The 15,065-nt window shown below is 39.4% G+C and overlaps 1 protein-coding gene across 1 annotated transcript; it reads left to right on the forward strand.

The window, feature by feature from the left end:
- The first annotated feature begins 8,387 nt into the window (after nt 1–8,387).
- LOC110869204 (receptor-like protein kinase HSL1) lies at nt 8,388–13,179 on the forward strand. The gene is made up of 2 exons (XM_022118499.2): nt 8,388–11,230; nt 12,683–13,179. The coding sequence occupies exons 1-2, from the start codon at nt 8,611–8,613 to the stop codon at nt 13,132–13,134; spliced, it is 3,072 nt and encodes a 1,023-aa protein (XP_021974191.1). The 5' UTR covers nt 8,388–8,610; the 3' UTR covers nt 13,135–13,179.
- Nucleotides 13,180–15,065: the final 1,886 nt, after the last annotated feature.

Genomic DNA, 15,065 nt, shown 5'->3' on the forward strand with positions numbered 1-15,065 from the left:
GTGGTGCGGGGGAGTACGTTTTCCAGCAGGTCCAGGAGTTGGTCCTGCATATCCGCCCAGCTCCGGAATTTCACAAAATTCAACTTTAAATGCTCATAACTTTTCGCTTGGTTGTCCGTTTTAGGTGATTCTTTTTCCTATACGTCTGTAAATTCATTACCGACGTGCCTATCACAATTGTCATACCGAAAATTGGATTTACGGGCCGAACGAATAAAAGTCACTTATGCGTTATTCGACCCCTTTAAGTTACACTCATTTTACTACCCTTTTTAATTAGTAAACATAGACGCTTTTTACCCAACTTCCGGGGCTTATTATCACCGGCATTTTATTACCAATCTTATGGTTTCATGCTCGTATGATTGTAACCACCTATGCTAACTATTAATAATTCTAACGATACTATTACACCATTATTCAACCCGTTTGGCTCATCTACGGAATCCTCCATTATGATGACTACCAAACGACTTCTAACCAATTCTTAAACTATTATTTCAAATAACGGATATTGTCATTCGATCAACACAACCTTTAATCTACAACGCAACTAAACATACTCTAGTTATCAAAATTACTCAATGTAACGGATCAAGTTACATACCTTTAATGCAAGCCTTTTAAACGTGCGTCCACACCGGTTTGTCCGCTCGATGCTCCGGCTTCCTTTCCTATAGAGTTCAATCATTTTACATTTAGAACCCCTTTATTTCACATATAACGCACATTTTGCCGAACATCGTAATTATGCGTTTTAATTCTAAATTTCAGTTTTAAGCCTTCCTTGAGGCATTTATACAAACACTTTAAGGGCAGAATTTTACATGATTTATTAACAAGTTTATAACTTGTCATATAGCCCAATTTTTTATCAATCCAACTATCTAACACAATTATTATGCTCTATGATTCTGAAATAACCTCACATATGTCAAATTACACTAGAACAACCCCAAATTTCCTAGTGTTTATCAAGTTCTACATAACCCACTAATTCACCTACAAGGGTGTCCATGGATTTTACTAGAATTTGGTATGATTTCAACATGTAAGCCTAGGGTTTACTCCTAGACACTTAAATGTTCTTATTCCATCTACATAACGCACATGCATTAACAGATTTCGAATTCTCCAATTTCATGAGAATTTCAAATAGAGAAATTTTATCAAATTTTACATACCTTATGATCTCCTTGCAATGGGGATCACTAATCTATGCTCGATTTTCGTTTTGGACTTGATTTGATCCTTCAATTGGAGGTGTTTGATATGAACTAGGGTTTTGGGGAGCTTGAGGTCGCCCCCTGTCTTCTGATCGATCTCAGCAACACAAACAAGTGTGTTGTGAGTTTTAATTTTTGTTTTATTATTATTAGTTTTCAATTAAACACCTTTAGTCCCTCAATTTTCGTTTTTCTTTTGTTTTAACATTTTAACTACTCATAAGTTGTCATCTAACTAGGTTAATGCCATTCCTAGTTAGTTTATTTTTACTAATTTTATTTGCAACTAAATACAAATTTAAAAATGTGTATTTTCAGGATGTTACAAGTCCATCCCCCTTAAAAGGGTTTTGTCCCCGAAACCAGAGTACGTACCGAATAGTGTAGGGTAGAGACGTCGCATCTCCTCTTCGGACTCCCATGTAGTGGGTCCGAACCCTTCCTATGCTCCCACTTGATCTTGACTTGATCGATTTATTTGTTTCGCAAGTGCTTGACCTTTCGATCTAAAATCTCCAATGGCCTCACCTCATAATTCAGGATTTCATCCACCTCGATATCGTCGTAATGGATATAAGTTGTTTCCTCCGCTAGACATTTCCGCAATTGCGACACATGAAACGTGCCATGTATCCCACTCAACTCTTCCGGTAGCTCGAGGCGATAAGCCACCTTGCCAACCCGTTCGATGATTTTAAATGGCCCGATAAACCTCGGGGTTAGTTTCCCCATTTTTTCTGAATCTGATCACACCCTTCCATGGGGAAACCTTTAACATAACCATGTCGCCTACCTGAAATTCGATCGGTCTTCGTCTTTTGTCGGCATAAGACTTTTGCCTATCTTGGGCTGCTTTCAAATGGGCTCGCACCACTTCAATTTTCTCATTAGTGGCCTGAACTATGTCTTTATGTGCCAATTCACGCGGACCCACTTCACCCCAACACACCGGGGTTCTGCATTTTCTACCGTATAGCATCTCGTAAGGTGCCATGCCGATACTCAAATGGTAACTATTGTTAAACGAAAATTCGGCAAAAGGTAGATAAACATCCCAACTTCCATCGAAGTCGATGATACATCGCAACATATCCTCTAGCGTCTGTATTGTTCTTTCACTCTACCCATCCGTCTGAGGATGGTAGGCGGTGCTAATGAAGAGTTTTGTTCCCATTTGTTCTTGAAAATCTTGCCAAAAATTTGAAGTAAACCGGGTATCTCTATCCGACACGATGGATACTGGTACTCCGTGACATGCCACTATTTCATTTGTATATACCTCAAACATCTTTTCTGAAGTATATATTTCGCGTATAAGAATAAAATGTGCACTCTTCGTCAATCTATCCACAATCACCCATATAGCGTCAAATCCCCGAATCGTTTTAGGTAGTTTGGTCAATAGGTCCATAGTGATATGTTCCCATTTCCAAACCGGGATCTCCAACGGTTGCAGTTTCCCATAAGGTTTCTGGTGTTCCGCCTTGACTTGTAAGCAAGTCAAGCACTTCTTCACATATTTCACCACATCCCTCTTCATTCCGGGCCACCAATAATTTCCTTTCAGATCGTTGTACATTTTGGTCTCACCCGGATGAATAGAATATCGGGATTTATGGGCTTCATTAAGTTGAAGCGTCTTCACCCCACAAGTATTTGGAACCCATATTCTTCCGGATCGAGTCTTCAACCCGTTCTTTCCATCCAACAAATCTTTTAACTGGCCGATTATTCTTTCCTTCTTCCAGTTCTCCTCTTTCACTGCTTCTACTTGCGCTTCCCGGATACGTTCAAGTATACCCGAGGTCACCACAAGCTGCATCGACCTTACTCGTATTGGGACATAGTCCGCTTTTCTGCTCAGAGCATCTGCCACCACATTTGCCTTTCCGGGGTGGTAGTGTGTTTCACAGTCGAAATCCTTCACCGTTTCTAACCATAGGAGTTTATGAGACACTCCAACTAGAATTTTGCCAATCAGACTAACGTAGAATTTTATATAAATTAAATGGTAAACTGTCATCAAGAAATGCTAGTTTTGACCTTTATGTGGAATGGAATTTTTCCCAAATTTTCTATAAGTGTTCAGGACCCAAGAATATTACAAAAACCCTTATGGACTGTTTGACATGTCTCATAAAATATTTGTAATTTTCTTACCTATTTAGTATTATTTAAAAAAAATCCACAAACCGGCTTAAAAACATAATCTAAGCTGAAATTGCTGAAACTTTGTATTAGCATTTGAGAGTGTATCTAATTGATTTTTCAAAGTGTTCTGGGAATGTTTAACCTAAATGAATCTTATTGAACATGTATATGTGATTACGTGAAATGTGTACACATGAAACTTGTTGTGACCTTGTTGTAAACTATTCTGCATGATAATATACGTGTTAAACATGAAAACTAATTTAAGTGTGTACACGCATGTATTATAAATACCTACATGAAACCACATTGTGATATCTTAATAACTTAACTAACAACAACATGGTAAACATATGAGGATGTGTTTGACCCATAACTTCCTCTAGCTACTTAACTCTTACCGAGCAAATCTAAGGTAAGTTTTCACTACTTTTCTAAAAACATGCATCCTTGGTTTGGGACTACATAATCCCTAGTTTGGGTCTACATATATATTCCTGGAAGGAATACCACTACTTGAATACCTTAGTTTAATTCATGTCTATAGTGGACTAAACGACCTCTATCTAGAAAGTCCCTACCTTTATACCTATCAGTCGTCGGGTGGCAAACGGGGTATTAGTTGATAGCGCTATTAGATTTGACAAACCTCACACCATGCTGGGAGCCGAGCGTGAACTTTTGACTCTAACTTTGCATCAATGCCGATAGACATTGATGTGGGGCACAAAAACTTACACTGTCAGCATTCGGTACAACCAGTTTAGTTGCTTAAACGTGGGTTAGCTACCCATGACAATCTTTCGTATTTAAGTTTATTTTTCGTTGAACTAAAACTTTGAACTCACCAACTTTAAGTTGATACACTTAAGCATGCTTTTGCAGGACGCTAGGTACGACATGTTGAGGACATGCATCTTGAAGTGTCATTTTGAATTGAAATGTTTTCTTTCTATATGCAAATGATTATGGGCTTTTGCCATGTCTGGATTTTTATACCTTTCTTCTTCACAGGGACGTCTTGCTCGTTTCCTCTACGTTATACCTCCTCCCGTAACCCATTTGTTGGCAAGTGAACTAATTCGCCAGAGCATTATATCGTAAGGGTACGGTGCTCGATTGACGGCCAAAAGCCTACTAGAGCTTTGTAAGGGACAAAGAAAACTAAATGTGGTATTTAAGAGGCGTTTTGAAAGGTTGAGTAATAGATCGGAAAGTTTGAATACCCGCTAGTATCTATGGTCTGTGAAACTGATTTGAAATTGGATTGAACCCCTAACAAGGTTGGGAAGAGGATTGGCTATGGAGGTGTGGAGGCCGATGAGATCAAACTGTCGGGGATATCTATAGAAGAATCATCAGAATTGGTACCCCTTGTGTTGAAACTAGAGTAAAACTAGGAGGAAGAAGATTTATGTTCTTGATTTATTGTGTTTTTTACTTAAAAAGGATAATATTCAATGATATATTTTTTCCTTTTTACTTGTTTTTAATTGGGAGGGTAAAAAGGTAAATTGTAAAATCAAAATAAGCATTAAACATATTATAACAAATAGTGGTAATTTGCTAATTACACAAGTTTAGAACAACTAATCAAACGTAAGTGATCTTAAAGATACCAAAGAAAGATAGGGTGACTTTAGTTTAGTGAGACAAAAGAAACTTGGCTACGATATTGTAAAAAGTTAGCTAATGGTCTAATACTCCTCCGCAAAATTAGATCAACAAATCAAACTTAAGTGACCCATTACAATACTATTCCATGTATGTACCTGAAGGTGTGAAGAAAGTGGGTGTGATGGTTGTTATGTTGGATCTGGACAGGGGCTTTTGGATCTGGTTTGTGATTAAAACAGAAAATACATTATCAAAAGAAAATACATGATAACAAAAGCCATATAAGAAAGGTTGTAAATGAGAGAGTTTGGGTGGAGCAACAACTGTGGCGGTCTGTCGCACCGTAAGTGATGTTTTCTGGTGGGTTGTGTCCTAAGCTCTGACACCAACTTAAATAAAAAAAAATATATTGTATTGGATTAGATTGTTGTGATGTTAACGTTAAATGAGATATGTTTATATAAACAACCATATTACAATACTAGTGTATGTACTGTCACTAATATAGCTGATTACCTAATATCGTATGGGCCGACTGGACCAGGATTTTGAAACGACGACCCAAATGCATATCTTTCTAGGCTTTATATGCGATTCAACATAACTATAATGAGAATTGGCAACCACGACAAGCTCACTCGATCTTTAACAAAGACTTACACTCGACATCTAAAATGGGTATACGTGGGTGTTGAACACGATCTGAGACTAAAATCCTGAAGCAAAGCAGTGATAAAGACTAAAACCCTGAAGCAGCTATAGCCAAGGGCGGACCCAAGGGATGTCTTGGGTGGGCGGGCGCCCCTCTTAAATTTTTTTGTGTGTGTATTATATAGGCAAAAATCCTGATCGCACTCCTTAAAACTTTGGTTGAACCCTTCATTCGCACCACCAGAAAATAATTCATAGGTCCGTGATCCGCCACTATCTGTATCAGAAGTGGATATGAAAATGATATGAAAATGTGTTGTGTTGGTTTGCTTTAGAAAGCTCATGATATTTTAATAGAACGTCATCAACAATAACAACGTTGGCGCACATGAACTTTTTGTTTCTTAGTTAAAGATAAGAGAAAAATGCCCAGATAGTCCCTGTGGTTTCACCTTATTTCAGCTATAGTCCCTATCTTTCTAAAACGACTTGAATAGTCCCTATGGTTTTCCGTTTTGTTCTCGGATAGTCCCTGGGTCTAACTTCAGTTACTTTTCTCAGTTAAGTGGGTGTTGAAATGACCAAAATACCCTTTCCTTAAAAGGCCAAACCATAGGGACTATCCGGGCATCTTCTTCATTTTTATTTATAAAACCCCACCACCACACCCTCCTCCACCCTCCACCGTGCCGCCACCGGTCTCCGCCGCGCAGAACCACCGTCTTCTTCAACCAATTCATCTTATTCCAAACAAAACACTCCCCAAATCACTAACCCACAACCCAGCTCTAACACTTTCCAAAATGCACAGGTTACCAAACCAGATTGATCATCGAAACTAAAATACATGGATTTACATGACTACATAGGCTAGGAAAGTCAAACATATGTGCAGAAGCAATCAAGATTCATAAAATCCACTGCCTTTAAACTCCCAACCAAACTACTGAACTAATTCAATGTATGTTATGAACAGCAATGGCAACACAGGTCCCGAACTAACCACAACAGCAGATACGGGTCAAGTACAACAGTGATCAAATTCAACCAATGAGCCACTCGATTGTTTGACCGTCGGACTTGTGACCGAGCGCACGAGTGAGCTTTATGCTTCCATTTTCTTTGAGAGAACGTCACCACCGCCGCGACCCGCCGCCACTCACCAACCTCCGCCATCTCTCTCCCTCTCCTCGGTCTCTCTCTCTCTCTCTTCCTCTCTGTCTCTCTGGTTCCGCAGCCATCGCTCACCACACAAGCTCCATAACCATCAAAACTTCAAAGCCCTAAATCACATAGAAAAACAGCCGACATCTCACTTTGTCTCTTCTCTTCACACTTCCTGCGATTACACTTTCAAGGAACCCTAAACTTCATCTTTCTTAACTAATGAAACCCCAAATTTAATTTCTGAAATCAAACATTCAGTCTATAATCATCGCTAACAACTGTAACCCCTGCAACAATCACCACACACCACCGAGCACTGTTCTGATTGGAGCTTCTCCGGCGACAAATCAACAACCACCGCCGGTTCATAATTGAACTCTGAGGTGTTTTCTATTTAAGCTGAATCGAAGGTTATTCGTGACTGAGTTCAGCAAACAACTTTCTTTACTTCGATGAACAGTAACAGCAGCCGACATCACCTGTTATTATCCATCTTCTACCCTGTTCGACGAAACATGAAGCCGACGAAACAGGATATTCAGGATTTTCGTCAATCAGCATGTAATGTGAGACCCGTCACCGGAGTCCAGTCGGACTCCCTTGTGCTCGTCGATAGGGAAAAGAAGAGGCAGGGGGTGTTTGGTAGTGGATTTAAAGAGAAGCAGGGTGTGGGTATTAGGGTTTCTTAATGTTAAAGATGAAGGGTGGATGGGTTTTATAAAGAGAAGGTGCCCGGATAGTCCCTATGGTTTGGCCTTTTAAGGAAAGGGTATTTTGGTCATTTCAACACCCACTTAACTGAGAAAAGTAACTGAAGTTAGACCCAGGGACTATCCGAGAACAAAACGGAAAACCACAGGGACTATTCAAGTCGTTTTAGAAAGATAGGGACTATAGCTGAAATAAGGTGAAACCACAGGGACTATCCGAGCATTTTTCTCTAAAGATAAAGAAAAACTCGACCGTTTATGGTCTTTTTATATTTTGCACCTACTTTTTCTAACAAATCTTAAAAACAAAACTAACTAATCACAATCTATAATTGTTTATTTATTTAACCCGGTCAACTGATTAACAGATCGTTTTGATCCGTCCGTTTACCGGTTGGGTTTTCAAAATAGTTTTTTTTAACGGCAAGAAACGACATGCCAACCACCATGACACCGGGCGTTGTGGCCAAGGTCGACTACTCGACCGCCGCCAGCCCCTTGATTCTCCCAGATGCGCGGAAACCCGACCTCTACCCGTCCAAAGGCATGACAGTGAAATAATCGGTAAAACCTCATCTCCCATCCAAGACGAACCGGTGTCACCCGTATTCGCCCCTTCACCAGGATGCCACAGAAAATAATGGAGAGAGCGGGAGTCGAACATAGGTTACAAATAATATCAAGTCTTTCCCCAACCACTCCACCCCGGGTTTTCAAAATAGTTGACAACAATACCATGGCTTCATTTAGTGATCGGATGACGACCCCAATTAAACTTTGACTTGTTAGCAAGCCGTATAAGACCACAACTCAAGCCGTTGACTCCCGGTCCGCCGCCATACCTAACACACCCACTCTTCTCGACGAGAAAACGATAGTATTCATTACCAGTGGCACAAACGTAAATAAACCCATCTCCAACTTCCTTTATTCGAATAAAACCAACCGCCGCCTGTCAACTATTTCAGAAATGTCGGCTTCCCATTTTCAAACCACCAAAAACACGTTCCACCATTAACTCCCCCCGGCAACTAAAACCACCACCACCACCACCACCACCGCCGCCGCCGCCGCTTCCTCACCGGAAAATGACATCACTACCTTTTATTTTCACAACTCTGATCAACCTTTTATTAGTGAATTCCCAACAGTTTTCAATATCTGAACAAACCACATTACTTAACCTCAAGCAAAAATGGGGAAACCCACCATCTCTAACAAACTGGAACAACACCTCTTCTTCATCTCCATGCAACTGGGCCGAAATTACGTGCAACAGTAACGGCTCTGTTACTCGTCTTAATCTTCAAACCAAAGGGTTAACCGGAGCCATACCGCGGTTCATATGTGAGCTCCAGAATCTTCAAAGTATAATTCTAGCTGATAACTACCTCACAGGAGAGTTCCCTAGAGTTTTATATAATTGTTCCAAGCTCACCCAACTTGACATATCGCAAAACGCTTTTGTTGGAAAGTTGCCCGATGATATAGATAGGTTGTCGCAGCTGGAGTATGTTGACTTTGGAGGTAATAACTTCACGGGTGACATACCTCCAGCGATCGGAACATTGTCTTCTTTGATGTATTTGCAATTGTATCTGAATTTGTTTGATGGGTTTATTCCTTCAGAGATTGGAAACTTATCCAGTCTGGAGGTTTTAGGATTGGCGTATAATGGTTTTGCGAATCCGGAAATACCGCCAGAGTTTGGGAAGCTGAGGAGGTTGAGAAAGTTGTGGATGCCTCAAACTAATCTGGTTGGGAAAATACCTGATAGTTTTGCAAATTTGTCGGATCTCGAGTTGTTGGATTTGAGTTCGAATAAGTTGGAAGGTGAAATTCCTTCTGGATTGTTTCTGTTGAAGAATCTGAGTCAGTTGTACTTGTATAAAAACAGTTTATCCGGAAAAATTCCGTCGGTTATCGAGTCTGTTAAGTTGGTTGAAATAGATGTTTCGATGAACCAGTTAACTGGCATAATTCCCGAAGAGTTTGGGAAATTGCAGCAGCTAGAGGTGATGAATTTGTTTTCAAATCAGTTATCTGGTAACATTCCAACTAGTATTTCTAGTATTCCGAAGCTGAGGATTTTTCGAGTGTTTAGAAACAATCTAAGCGGCGAATTACCTTCAGAAATGGGTCTGCACTCGAAGCTGGAAGCGTTTGAGGTATCCGAGAACAGACTCACTGGAAAACTGCCTGAGAGTTTGTGTGGTGGGGGTACTTTGTTTGTTGTGGTGGCTTTCTCCAATAATCTAACCGGAGAGATACCGAGATCACTCCAGAGTTGTAATAAGCTTCACACAATCCAACTCTATGACAATAGTTTCACAGGTGAATTCCCTTCAGGAATTTGGTCATTGTATAATCTGGCTAGTTTGCGAATCAGCGGAAACCTTCTTTCAGGCAAGCTTCCGAAGAGGTTAGCATGGAATTTGTCTAGATTGGAGATCAGTGACAACAAGTTTTCGGGCCGAATTCCAGAAGGGATTTCGTCATGGAAGAAACTAAATGTGTTCAAGGCTAGTAACAACTTGTTGTCAGGTGAAATCCCGATCGGATTAACTAATCTTTCGCAGTTATCTGTTCTTTATCTTGATGGTAATTCGCTTTCTGGTGAACTTCCATCAACAATCCGGTCATGGAGTTCATTAACCACGTTAAATCTAGCCCGAAACAAGCTCTCCGGCCAGATTCCACCAGGAATCACTGATTTACCACATCTTCTTGATCTTGATTTATCAGAAAACCAATTTTCGGGTAAAATCCCACCACAATTGAGTAGTTTAAGGCTTACCACTTTGAATCTGTCTTCCAACAACCTCACTGGAAGAATACCCTATGCACTCGATAATCTAGCATACGAAAACAGTTTCTTGAACAATCCGAATCTTTGTGCTTCATCCCCAATCCGAAACATGCATAACTGCTATGCAGGTTCTACCAAATCCTCACACTCCAATAAGTTTTTGCACAAAATCATCGCTATGATTGTCGTTTTATCAGCATTCGTCATACTCGTCGCCATTCTATGCATACTGTTCATCTTTAGAGGCTACCTTAAGAAGAAACAGAAACTGGATTTAACCACATGGAAGTTGACTTCATTTCATACTTTAAAGTTCACAGAAGCAAATATTTTGTGTTGTTTGACCGATAACAATTTGATTGGAAGTGGCGGGTCAGGTAAAGTGTACCAGATTGAGATCGGGCGGCATGGGGAGTATGTTGCTGTGAAAAGAATCTGGAACACTCGAAAAATAGACCAAACGCTCGAAAAAGAGTTCTTATCCGAGGTTCAAATATTGGGTTCGATTCGTCACTCTAACATAGTTAAGCTGTTATGTTGTTTTTCAAGTGAGGATTCTAAGCTTCTTGTTTACGAGTATATGGAGAATCAGAGTCTTGATAAGTGGTTACATGGGAAGAAGATGAAAACAAACCGCGGGTTGGTTCATCACAGGGTCTTGGATTGGCCCAAGCGGCTTCAGATTGCAATCGGGGCCGCTCAGGGGCTTTGTTATATGCACCATGATTGTTCACCACCGATCATTCATAGAGATGTGAAGTCAAGCAATATATTGTTGGATTCTGAGTTTAAAGCGCGGATTGCAGATTTTGGACTGGCGAAGATTTTGACCAAGCCGAAGCCTGGTCAGGCCAATACTATGGCTGCTATAGCTGGATCATTTGGTTATATTCCTCCTGGTAAGAACTCTTTGACTACAAAGGTCAAATTTTGTAAATAAGAATTTAATGGATATGGTTACTTTTTTAGAGTTAAATGCCATTTTAGTCTCTGTGGTTTGGGCCATTTTGCCAGTTTAGTCCAAAGGTTTCATTTTTCGTCTGTGTGTCCAAAAAGGTTTCAGTGTTGCCATTTTAATCCACTAGGTTAACTTCATCCATTTTTTTTGTTAACGAGAAGACAATTCGGTCATTTTATATGTAATTCTATTAACTAGAAGGGCAATTCGGCCATGTAAAATGACCGAATTGCCCTTCTAGTTAACAGAAAAAATGAATGAAGTTAACCTAGTGGACTAAAATGTCAACGGTGAAACCTTTTTGGACCCACAGGCATAGTTTAGTTTTTAAACTTTACTTGTGTAACTGATAAAACTTAGATAACTTGAAGTGAAATATTAGTTTGTTTTAATGCACAGGTCAAACAACAGTTCTTTTTTAGGGAGTAACAGATTTCTATACTCGTTGACTTTTTAGGTCAAACTGAAGTAGTTTTCACTTTTCAAATTTCACACTGATTCAGTTTTGTCAAATAAATGAACATATTTTATACGTAGTACTTTCATTTGTAGTCTAGTCTAGCTTCATAATTAATTAATAACCTTAAACATTAAGATAAATTTTAAGCTTAAGATTGGGTTAGTTTTGACCCTAAAAGTGGCACTGTTGAATTGATCATTTGGTTCACGTTTGAGGTCAAACCCAATAAACTTGAAGTCCGAAATTTATTCGGATGCAACAATATGGATATAATGCTAATATATTTGACCTTCAAAGACAAACCATGGTCTGTCTAAAACATTAAGATAAGTTTGAAGTTGTATATGAGTCTGTTTGAACTTAAAAGTCAGAATGTAGCCTTTTCTTTACTTTTTTTTGAGTAAATTGCTATTTTAGTCCCTGAGGTTTGACTAAAATTGCCACTTTAGTCCAAATAGTTTTTTTCTTGCCATTTTTGTTCAAATAGTTTTGTTTTCTGCCATTTTAGTCCTTGAGTTTTGTCATTTTTTGCCATTTTCATCGACCACCACCACCACCTCCCACCCCATCACAACCTTCTATCATCGCCACCAAAGTTAACTAATTTTTTTGAAGGGAGTTAGTGGGTTTGATGAAAATGACAAAAAATGACAAAAGTCAGGGACTAAAATGGTAGAAAACAAAACTATTTAGATTAAAATGGCAAGAAAAAAACTATTTGAACAAAAGTGTCAATTTTGGTCAAACCTAAGGGACTAAAATGGCAATTTACTCCTTTTTTTTATCAAACTGAAGTAATTAGCAAGTCCCAAATAAATTTGGACAAATAATTTTCTAACCATATTATTTACCTTCACATGTTAATTTTAAAGATGAATATAAGTTCATATGACTTATGATACTCTCTTAACATAGTTTACTAAATGATTGCAGAGTATGCATACTCCACAACAATAACCGAGAGGGTAGATGTATACAGTTTTGGTGTGGTGCTACTAGAACTAGTAACCGGAAAAGAACCACACGCAGGAGATAGTGAAACGAATCTTGCAGAATGGACTTGGAAACATTTTAGTGAAGGGAAATCCATGGTTGAAGCTTTGGACCCGGAGATCAAACAAGCCAATTGCTACATGGAAGAAATTAGCCTAGTGTTCAAACTTGGGCTCATATGCACTAGTACCGTGCCTTCAAGTCGACCTTCAATGAAAGAAGTACTTGAGATTCTTAGAAGATGTGATTCTCCGTCTAGTGAAGAGCGAAAAGTGGGAGAAGAGATTGATGTCGCGCCACTTTTAAGGAGAGAAAGTTATCTTTCTAATTATCGTCGTAATGGGAATAAGGTGGCACATCAAAGTATTGATATACTTGATGGTAGATTGTAAAGGTTGATGAAAATAGTAAGTTTAAGTTATTGTGTGTTTCTTTAACTGAAATTTGTTGATAATTGGCGTGGTTATATGTAAATAAAGTTCTATTTTCGGTTGGGTTGATAAAGCTTCTTTCATTATATCTAACCCTGGCAAAACAGGCAGTTTGGGTTGAGTAACAGGTCGAAATGGGTTCGAGCCAAAACGGGTAAAATTTGCTTCAGGTCGAAACGTGTGTTTTTGAAGGTTCTATGCCTCTATAGGATTGATCAAGCATCCTTCATTATACAATGACAACAGGATGATATGATGCAATAAAAATGAACATCAAATGAACCATAAAGGAGAAACACCATGCTTGTAAATTCTGCCAAAGCTGTAGATTTAGGCCGTGTATGGGATTAAATGTTGGAAATTTGTGAAAATAGCATTTTTCACAAATATAGGAAAATGATTTTTTCCTATTTTGGACTAGAAATAAATATAAGAAAATGAGCGGGTTTTATATATTTATTTGTGGGTTTGTGTTCTATGTTGCAAGAGCTTCGCAACGAACTAAACCACGTCCAAAACGGAGCTAAGATGAATGAGATATCGTGCTCAAAGTTTGGTGTTTGAAACTTGAATGCTGAAAAAAGTGGGAAAGTGACACCTTGTCCCAAATAGGAGGAGAGATGAAACTTAAAGGGGTATTTAAGTGAGAACTCTCCATCCTTATTTTTTCATGGAAGCACACACTAAGTGTACCTGCGCTCGTGGCGTGGGCGATGAGGCGCAATGTGGCGCTTTGATGGCGCAATGTGGCGCTTTGATGGCGCACTTGAGAGCCGCCTTTGTATTTTTGACCGCGTGCGCGTGGTAGAGCACAAGGGTTGCAAGGACCAAGTGGTTGGTGACGTGGCATGCAGGCGCATGACCCTGGTGGGTCCGCGCGCAGTGGCGCATGACGTGGCAGGCTAGCACGTCCGCACGCGGGTACACATGGCAGGTAGGCGCGCGGTTGCGCGCATGGAGCATGGAGCATGGGCACTGATATGACGTGCACGGCGCACCAAAGTGAGCCAATACGGCGCGACTATGTGCAGTGCTCGTATAGCCTCACAGGTGACGTGGCGCACGCGCACAGATGCGCGTGGAATTGAGCCAGTAATGTTAATCAATCCCAAACTAATCAAACACCATTAAGAAAAACTAATTATAATGTGTGTAGACACCATGTTAATCAATCAAATAATCCAATCGTCCTAGATATAATTAAGAAGATTGCTTTAAATTTTTTTATATACCTTTCTTTATGTTATTTTAATAAAGCATTTTAGATCTTTAGTCTAATCAGCAATTAGATACAGTAAGCCATTTCATAAATTAAATACTTAAATAAAGTAAGCCAATAAGAGTATGTGTAGTGGACGTGACTTTTTTTTAAAAAAGCTCCCAAACACGCCCAATCATGCCCCATTCCCATCCCATGGGCGTTTTGTAGCGTGGTTTTTCAAAAAAAAGTCCCCCCTCCCGGCGTTTTTTAAATCACACCAAACATCAAATGGTTTGGCCAATCACATGCATTCTTTTCTATGCTTGCCCAATAACATTTTTTGGATTTTTTTTATTTAATTGTTTAACACCCCTTTTTAATATAATGCCCACATCCCCACTACACATATTTTAGAAAAACGCCCAATAAATGCCCATTGCTGACTGTACTGCTACATGGCGGAAAACGCCCAAGGGTAGGGGCTTTATTCACCCAAACCACTACACATGGTCTAAAAGCAATTTATTAGAGGACAGTAAGGCCTTTGGGTATTAGAGGACAGTAACCCACTAAGAGCAATTTATTAGAGGACAATTAATTTATCTTAACTCCACCTAAGTGGCACATCAACTTTTGTTTCACATTTCATTTTGTTTCACTCTAAGAAAATGTTTTAATCTTATTAACTTCA

Source organism: Helianthus annuus, chromosome 7 (assembly GCF_002127325.2).
Source record: "Helianthus annuus cultivar XRQ/B chromosome 7, HanXRQr2.0-SUNRISE, whole genome shotgun sequence".
Lineage (NCBI taxonomy): Eukaryota > Viridiplantae > Streptophyta > Magnoliopsida > Asterales > Asteraceae > Helianthus > Helianthus annuus.